General features: G+C 38.7%; 1 protein-coding gene across 1 annotated transcript in view; it reads right to left on the bottom strand.

The window, feature by feature from the left end:
• Window positions 1–25: 25 nt before the first annotated feature.
• Window positions 26–10,254, bottom strand: part of LOC138970541 (UDP-N-acetylhexosamine pyrophosphorylase-like) — a 20,682-nt gene continuing 10,453 nt past the window's right edge. Inside the window, exons 7-10 of the mRNA XM_070343011.1 lie at window positions 8,763–8,954; window positions 5,763–5,786; window positions 5,124–5,193; window positions 26–4,565 (exon numbers count right to left, since the gene is read on the bottom strand). Coding sequence (XP_070199112.1) covers window positions 4,470–4,565; window positions 5,124–5,193; window positions 5,763–5,786; window positions 8,763–8,954 — 382 coding nt within the window. The 3' untranslated portion in view covers window positions 26–4,469. The remainder of the gene's footprint in view (window positions 4,566–5,123; window positions 5,194–5,762; window positions 5,787–8,762; window positions 8,955–10,254) is intronic.

Below are 10,254 nucleotides of genomic sequence, written 5' to 3'. Positions count from 1 at the left end.
CAAATCAAACACACAGCATGTAGCATTGGTTTTTTCTGTTCTTCTATTGCAGTACATCCTCTTTTTACCTGTACAAAGTCAACTGTTTGACAAAGAAGACTTTCAGCAAATTTCAAATCCAGAAATACATAATAAATGTTGAATTTCTGCTATGAGCCATTATAAATAACCTCAAACCTAGTAACTTGCAAGCATATGATGAAAAGCATTTCTTAACACATTGATAACAAATAAAAATCCCACATTCAGTACAAAATATCTGTTCAACTGTGCACACTTCAGGCCACAGAGGACCACCTCAGGCAGACACAGAGGACCACCTCAGGCAGACACAGAGGACCACCTCAGGCGGACACACCAGAACAGATAAAAATTTGTCAAGCCTGCATAACAGCAGATGTTGGCCTGAATCATACAAAAAAATACCCAGGAATTCTTCTTCTTCAGCGTTCCAGAATTGTCTGGTTACGTGTGAGCGTGTTTTGCCCATTTGGGTTCCCCACACTATGAGAGAATAGCCAGCTTCACTCCGCTTTCGTTGAGTAGGCATGCTGGGTATTTTCGTTTTTCCATAACCCACCGAACTCTGACATGGATTACAGGATCTTTTCCGTGCACACTTGGTCTTGTGCTTGCGTGTACACACGAATGGGGTCAAGTCACTAGCAGGTCTGCACATAAGTTGACCTGGGAGATCGAAAAAATCTCCACTCTGAAACCCACCAGGCGGCAGCGACCGGGATTCGAACTCACGACCTACCGATTAGGAGGCCGACATCTTACCACCACGCCACTGCCCCGTCGACTCAGGAATTAAGTAAAAGGATCAAACTTTCAACTTATGGCACATTTGAGTCACTTTGACACAGATTCACAGTAGATGTATCTAAATGCATCCACAACCAAACATGAAGCATTGTTAACCTGTCATACGTTAACATTAGGACATAATCAACACAACAGAAATAAAATTAAAATAAAAACATCTCTGCATACACATAGTTAAAGAAATAAAGCCCACAAAGTAATGTACGTGGCAAGGTATATGCACACAACAAACCCTGTTCTGGGTTAAACCCTTGCATAGTGTCCATGCATTACAGTAACAATAACAAAATGGCCATACATAACAAATACAACAAACCCAAATCTGTGAGATTTTGCCAATTATAAAACGAAAAGGTGCAAAAGATAGTATCTGAATGAAAAGCACATTCAATACAAAAAAATTCAACAACAAAAAATATTTAAAAAAAAAATACTGCATACAAATCACACATGTACAATTAAACTGATTGGTCCACAAATGTAATCGGCTGACGTAAGTGGGGGGAAATATCACAAAACCCTGCTTTTGGTATAATTTTAAACTACAGTATAATGATGCCTGAATGCAAGCAGCCACAACATTAATTTTGATCTCTCTCCTCCTCCAAAAGTGAAGAACAAAATCTTTATCTTCATAGCTTTTTTTCTAATGATGGTACAAATCACACTACATGATTTAGTTCAAACAATCCAATCACACCGCAGGATTATATAATGGTCAAGGCTATTTCCACAACTCTTTGGTGAGGACCAAAACTGTAATTGGAAGTGACAGGTAAGAAATTATTTGGCTTATTAATCTTTACCCGATCACGCTTTGGACTACACAGTCCAGATGATGTGGGTCGTGTACGACCAATACTTTCCACAGAAAGATTCAACGTAAAAAGTATGGGTTGTACACGACCCACGCCATCCGAATAAGGATAAACGTTTTGCCGCCTCTTTGCAGCTCTGAGTATGGGTCGTACACGACCCACGCCATCCGAATAAGGATAAACAACATACCATTCCTTACGTAATTCCATATGGGTCGTCCACGACCCACATCATACGGACTGTGTAGTTCAAATTATGTCATTGTTTATTTGTTTGTTTACAAAGATAATCTTTTAAAAGTTGGGTAATGGGATGGTTGTATGGTGATTGGAGATTACATGAAGTCTCAATCAAAAACTCCAAATAGTTTCAGAGATAGACGATTTTGTGAGGCTCTGGGTCGTCCACAACCCACGAAGTTCGGTAGAGTATAATGAAGCTTATTAACCTTGTTCTGCCGCTTAAAAGGACACTGCATCAGAGCTCTCAGTGAAAATGACATCAAAACCCCAGCCAACATTTCACAGCGTCAGTACATCATCTTATTATCAGTACATCATCTTATCATCAGTACATCATCTTATCATGGGAGATCCCTCTGATGAAAGAAAACCTTCTGATTAGTACGGTCCCAGTCAAGACACCTGTCACAAAGGGACACTGCAGGCCTCTTACAGAGCCACCCCATCCCCCCCTTACCCCTCCCTGTCCATCCATTGTGTTAGCAGCAAGTCTCTGGTTGTGTCATCTTAAAATGTCCAACGGTCTACTGTTCACAACAAAATATGGGGTTAAGCTTGTGTGATAATTAACAGGCAATGTATCCTTCATCATAACACAAGTTCAAATTAACTTTACCAACTAGAGTAATGAGATTCTGTAAACATCATTTTTGTGCGCACAACTAAAAAACAATTGAACCGTCTTTAATGACGTGTAACACGTACGTATAAAGGCCGTCGATCATTATATCTTTCAACCAAATAATTTTTAGCAAAGGAGTTCGCTTTAATAGAATGGGACATGTCTTTCAGTGACTATTCTAGTGTCTACTTTTTGACTGCGGAAACGGTGGTTCATATAGAAAAATAAACCATAAATAAATTAAAAAATATAAGTAAACAAGCAGAGAAACTATCAAATATAATAAAAACATTGTAGAAAATTCAAAAAAATTCAGCTTACATTCACTTGTGCATGTTCCTGTTGCTTCATACTTTTCTGTGTGAGTTTTGTGTGTGTTATGTTGTGTTGGTAATTCAGCAATACAATGATTGAAACACAGCAAGAAAAAGCAAATCACAGACCAGTATATTTCATGTGGATATAGCATAACAATCAATAAATTAAGTAAGTTTCAAAACCCTGACCTTATTGTATAATACTTGTTTGATGGCAACTTAATTAAAGAAAAAATATTCAGATGCATGTAAGCAGATTAGGGAGAACCAAAATGAATATAAGTTAAATGAAATTGTTTATAATTTAATCACAGGGTATTTTTTCAATTACACACTGGGTAAATAAACAAATGATACGCTTCACTCCACCTCTACAGTTGAAGAGTTCACATATTTGCTTTAAGTACAACAACAGCAAATTAAACGAGTAACGTAAGTCAAGGCTACAAAACTAAGTTGTCAAGTAAGACAATAGACGATTTTCGGAAACAACTCCGTTGGGTTTGTATGGGTTGTGAAAGAGTGAGTTGCTTTGGCTCAGACAAATATTAACATGTGGTTCCAGTACACGTGTTGGAGACACGCCCCCTCGCTAGTGACTGGCCTATGTCACGAGGGAAATAATGACACGTGGGGAAACTTTCCCACATGACATTACAGGCCAGTCACTAGCGACAAGGTGTGTCTTGAGCACGTGTACAGGAACCACAAGTAAATATTTTCGGAGCAAAAGCAAGGGAACTCACTCTTTCACAATCCATACAAACCTGACAGAGTTATTTCCAGAATGTGTCTCTAGGCAACAGAGCCACCGTCACATAAAACATGTCACTGGAATCCCCGGCCCACAGAACTGCCTTGAGCAGTGTTACTACTCAAGCTGATCAAAATCACACAGTGATTCATATAAATGATTATCATAAACAGGTGATGTAGTGTTCTTACTGATGTCATTGTAAGATCAATGAAAACAGTGAATAGAAAAAAATAAATAAGTAAACAACTGAATGAAACAAGACAGACCATGAAGGAACATAGTGTCACCCAAACAGTTGTTTTAGTTCACTCTTTTCAATGCACATGTAAGCTGACACATGCAATAGCATTAATTACATGTATACACATTTCACAATCATGCTGCTGGAGTTCCTACTCGTCTTCAAGTTTGCTTGACGCACAGTGTCATTTTTTTCAATTCATTCACTTTATCATTCCCTTGCTAGAAAATTCGAGTCGCTTCCTCCCAGTGGAAAGCAAGCAGCAACAAGAGTGGCGCTACCCAGGTGTGTGTGTTTAGGTGTAATCAGCCAACCGACAGGTCTCTGATCTCAACCCCGATTCATACACACCTTGCGACTGCCTGACAAACCCGATGCAAGGTTACCTCCCTTGGACAAGACTTTGTTTCGATTTTCTCTTCATGATGAAGCTTGTAGCGGTGTTATAAAAATAACTCTTCAAGAATTGTACAGTGCTGCTATAAATAAATAAACATATAAATATAAACAAACAAGTCCTGCACAGCAGTAGAAGGGGAGTGCGCGTAGCACTGATGCATGTTCTTGAAGGTCAGTTGCTTGAAGGTCGTCTTTCATGTCAAGGCCACAAGGCTCAGCAGAAGACAGGTGTTGGTGCTGACCACTACTGGCTGCCCTGTCGGATGTCCAGCTTGCTGTCCGGCGATAACTCCAGGATGACCGGGGGGCACAACTTGACCCCCTTCACTTCCTCCAGGCCCTACACATAGTAATAATAGATGTACAGGTAATAATAGATGTACAGGTAATAATACAAGTACAGGTAATAATACATGTACAGGTAATAAAACATGTACATGTAATAATACATGTGCAGTTAATAATTATAACATGTACAGGTAATAATACATGTACATGCACGTAATACTACGTGTACAGGTAATAATACATGTACAGGTAATACATGTACAGGTAATACTACATGTACAGCTAATACTACGTGTACTGGTAATAATACATGTACGGGTGATAATACATGTACAGGTAATAATACATGTGCAGGTAATACTACATGTACAGCTAATACTACATGTACTGGTAATAATACATGTACTGGTCAAGGATGCTTGGGGATGGTGATAGCGGGCAGGGGGTTGTTATTGAGAGGGTGTAGGGGTTGTTATTGAGAGGGTGTAGTCACAAGGACATGTTCCACAGTAACAACAATACTAGGAAGCAAAGACACAAACAATTACACAGAATAAGAGACGGACAGACAAATTCATGACATTTTCAGAAAATGCAGAATGGTACAAACCTCCCCTGCGTAGGAAATGAGCGGTGAAATCTCACAGCTCACTGTGTCGTCCGTGTCATGTGTGCTCTGGCTGAAAACGTCACTTATTATAAACTCTTTCAGATCAGCAATCAAACAAATTAAACACACCACTTATGCTAAACTTCTTTTCGTGAACCTGTTTGCAGCATCTTATTGGTTGTATACATCTTATCCTGCTGCAAGCTTTGAAAGAATCTATTCTCTGATATTATACAGCCAGGAATCAAACTGCTAGATCAGTTCTAACTGTTTAAACAGTTTTACACCGTGTAAGGGCAGTGACATTTATCTTAGCTCCCATATGAAAGACACAATGAACTTTTATGCTATCAATTTTACTTGCACAATACCAGAAATGTACAAATCCTACGAGCTCTTTTAGATATTTTTTGTTGCACAAATGTGCAATATGTTGTTTTTGTAACTGTTTTAAAATGATTGCAGATGCTTTATTTTAAAGCTCTCTGAGTACAGTTACTGTAAAAATAAACATTTTGTTGCTATATGTTCGTCCATGACTTTGACTTCAGTTGGTCATCAAATGGTGCCAAATATCAGGAACAATAAATACATGCCTTGCACAGCGGTCGGCATATAGCGACCGTGGTCGTCACTTACCCATCGGCCTTTCCGTTCTGCTTGCTACTCAGCGTGTGAGTCGTTGTTGGTGTTGTTGATGGTGGTGGACGATAAAAAGGCAAGTGTAGAGGAAAGGGTAGGACAGGACACAAACGACGGTTGTCAGGGAAACGGTCGGTGTTAAACACAGACCACAGACATGCAACAGAAACTCTCGTCATGCAACACTGGGTCCTCATGCACTACAACTCTGGGTTTTCTTCACAACAAAAAATTGGGTTAGAATCACAGGCACAAGAATTTCTTTTTCCACTGACTCTTTGTAAAAACTTATTTCTTATCTGTCCACGATTGATTCTTTGTAGAAAGTAATTACTTCTGTTCTCTGCACTGACTCCCAAATATCATGTCCCTTCTTCCCTACCACTCTTGTGGGAAAGTTGTGATAAAAAATTAAGTTATTTCCCTTGTCCTACACTTTGTACAATTTTTCGTTATTTACCTTCTTTTCACTGTCTCTGTGAAAACTAATTAATTCCCCTTTTACCACTGACGCTAAATTTTACAAAATTATTTCCCTCTTTTCCACTGACTCTTTGTACAAAGTTATATTCCTATTTCAAAGTTGTTTATATTGGTTTCATTCTGTTTCTACATGAACAGACGAAGAGAACTTGGAACAAAAATTCTTATGTCTGTGTGCAAATAAAACATGTTACTTAAAGGCCCCACATCAGACTACACCAGAGGTAAGATTAGGACAAAACTAAATCTTGTCATCAACATTATATCCTGCAGGGTTAAAACAACTTTCTCAACTCAAAAAGGCTAAGGCCAAAAAAAATAAATAGTCTGTTTACGGTAACCCGACCGACCCTATTTTTTTTCGCGCGACCCTAGACTTTTTTTGGGCATTTGGGGGGGGGGGGGGGGGGGGGGGGGAAAAAAAAAAAGGTTTTTTTTTGCAAAATAACGTAACAATGTGGTTTTTTGGAAAAAAAAAAAAAAAAAAAAAAAATCCCGACCTACCGACCCTATTTTTTTGGCCTATGTTACTGTAAACAGACCTTTTTTGGGGGGGGCCTAATGTACTCCCAATGGTCATGTTCTACAAAGAACACTGAACAATGACATTATGCTGAAAACAAAATCTCAATTCTCAGGATTTGAACTGCTGGGAAAACGCAACTTTAAAAGTAGTTTACACTCAAGTATAAACAAACAAAAAAACTACAGTTATCGAAATAAAAAATGTTTTGTACTGCAGAGAAAATAGGGTGAACACTAAAGGCTGTACTTAATTCATGAGCCCGAAATTGACTTCGCGAAACCTTGGCAAAGTCTTTTTACAAACAAATTCAGGGAAAAAAGTTTGTGCAGAGTATTTGCGTGAATTAGACTTCGCAAAGTCAACTTTGCCCAATTAATGACAGGCACAGCAATCAGCACAACAATCCATCAATTACAATTAATACACACAACTTAAAATTCCTTGAACCTGTTTTCATTTTTGAATTGTTGCCATATGCATGCATTTAGAAAACAAGAAATATTCAGTGGAAACTTGTATTATGTATACACATGTGTAGTTTATAAAAGGAGCATCAGATCTATTTTTTTCTTCGTTCATGAGCTGAAACTTCCATCTGCACTCATGTTCTTCGCACCAGTGGTTTTTATGTGTATGACTATTTTGACTCTGCCATTCAGGCAGCCACACACCCATTTCCGGGGAAGGAGCACCATGTGCATCAGGAGTATTAGGCGTATCTTGATCGTAGCAAATGGATAGGTCAATTAACTAAGACAAAACTGCTGAAAATCTTCGACAGACAGAGAGAAACAAGACATTTCACAGTGACCATCACAGAAAGGTTTAGTATAACGCCATGCAAGTTAGAAACTAGGAAATGAAAACAAACTCAGGACGTCAACTGAACAACAACTCAAATACGCAGGGAAAGGCAAACAAACAAATCTAGTCTTATCCTTGTTTCACGTCAACATTGTCACAAGACTACCTCAGAGACCACAAAGACAATCTAGAAGAAGTTGGAGAACAGTGATGTATGGCTATGCATAAAGAATGATTTTGTGTTTTACAGCACTTCTACTTGCCAGATAAAAGGGTGTTATTAACGTTGTTGCATCAGCTTGCTACAAACAGCATTTCAACAGTGACAGTCTTTCAACAACTGGCTGTTTCATATCATATTCCTGCTGGGTTTTTCCCTTTTCCCTTTTTTGGCGTTTCCCCTCCATTTTCTTTCAAACCTTGTTCGTTCCGTGCTGCGTCTGCTTTTTGTTGTCTTTTGTGTTCTTGTTTTTCCTGATGAAGCTTCCATAAGCGAAAATTCGTACCGTCTTGTCTCGTTCTTGTATCGGTGAGTACAGTATTCCTTTGTTTTTTAACTTTTTTCTTTTCTTGTTCACATCTAGAGTGCTGCATGAATGAGTAAGTGCATGTGGAGTTGTATGGCTGGGTGAATTGTGGGTTGCGTACGTCCGAGGGGCACATGTAGCCTGTGTGTCTGAAGTAGTGGGTATGTGTGCGTAAGGGTGTGCTGATATTGAACTTCAGTTGTTGCTTTGTAAATGTCTATGTATCAGTGTATTATGTCTTGCCACACACATGCCAAATTTCCTTGTATTGATGAGGACAATAAAATATCTTGTATCTTGTATCTTGTATCTTGTATCTTGTATCTTGCCTGTGGGTTACTTTCATGCTGAATGCCAAACATGACAATAATTCCCACTGTAGGTGTCAAGGAAATATTCTCACTTTTCCAAAAAGAAATAAAGTGTGAGAATAATAAGTATGGTTTCTACAGTGATGGCTACATATCTGTTTAATCGCCCACTACTTTCGACCATGGAAAATGAGGTATGTGCAATTCAACCTTTTGGTCCTTTCTACAATAACATCCTGATTCAACACAACACGCGCTATGCAAAAACTGTAACTGTGCTGCAAAGAAAAAGTGACACGTAAGACAAAGCAGTGAAGTACGGACAATGAAACTGGTCGTCACTGACCTTTGTATATCTGTGTATGGTGTTCCATCCGCGTGTACAAACACAGCTCCTGCCGCAATCGCATAGCGTCGATGCAGCGCACACAGGTCATTACGACATGTTGTGGGCGTGTCCTTGGCAGCGCCATCTGCGTTCTTCAAGGGGGAGAACTCCTCCTCTCGCAGGACATCCCAGACGGCAAAATTCCTGTCACATTGTACGCGCACACAACGAACAAAACAGGCGCCCGACAAACACAGTGTACCACGAACAGCATGCAGAGAGAGAGTGTAACCACAGCAACGTTTCAAGGCCATTCATGCAATCAGTTGTCATGCACAGGGGAGTGTTGAAACAATATGACATGCATGTGTATTAACAGTTATAAAAATCATTTTTCGGGCATTAGGGAATTATTAAAGACAAATGGCATGCATGTTGATTGACAGTTTAATCAAAATCATTTGTTGGGAATTTTGGAAACACAATGGATAAATCAAGCAATCATAATGTTACGACGCAAGTGAGAAATGTTAAAAAATAATACACAAAAAATACACAAAAAATACACAAAAACCGCATGCACATACAGAGACCACGCAGTCAGTTAGATTGCATTTCCAAATTCATGCAAAATCAAACCCAGGAGTTTCAATCCATATAAATAAAACATTCATGCAATGCCCAGGCAATGTCAATGTTAATTGGCAGGGAAGGGGTAAAGAAAATGTTAAAATGGATTAAACAAAAACAAAAAATAAAGCATTAAAACCAAAATAAAAATGTTATTGCACAGGATTTGAGTGATGTGATTAACATTGATTAGGACATTAAAGGGTAATGTTTCAAAGGTGTACAGCCAAAAAACAGGGATCAAATTCCAATCAAAGGAAACAAAAAAGTTAGATACCAATTTGCACACAGATGTTAGAGAAGAATGTTTGTTTATAGGTGTTAAAGAAAGAATCGTATTGAAAAGTTATGAAACAAAATTGCAGAAATAAAAGGGTTTGAAAAATGACAGGGCACAAAACATAGACAAACAAACACACAAACACACACACACACACACACACACACACACACACACACACACACACACACACACATGCACACACACACACACACACACACACACACACACACGCACGCACACACGCACACACGCACACGCGCACACGCACACACACATAAAAAGCATATGTTAGTAATATTTACGCCAATAAGCACCAAAGCAATTCTTTTTCTCCTCCAAAATAACATAAAAATTACTAAAAAAAACAACTGCTATAATCTGTTGCAAATTTGTAAATGAACAAACACACTTAAATCCTAACGCATTACAGGTAAACTCAGGCACATAAGAAAAAAGAAAAAAGAAAAAAAAGAAAAAAGATGATATATCTGACAAACTACAGCAGCTATACAATATACCCTCGCATCAAACCCCTGTTATTGCAACATTCCATATATACTTGCCACCTGGCACGGCAGTTAACAATCAAATCATGCC

Source organism: Littorina saxatilis, linkage group LG7 (genome assembly GCF_037325665.1).
Source record: "Littorina saxatilis isolate snail1 linkage group LG7, US_GU_Lsax_2.0, whole genome shotgun sequence".
NCBI lineage: Eukaryota > Metazoa > Mollusca > Gastropoda > Littorinimorpha > Littorinidae > Littorina > Littorina saxatilis.
The sequence above is the reverse complement of the archived record's forward strand: the minus strand, read 5'-3'. Positions and strand labels throughout refer to the sequence as shown.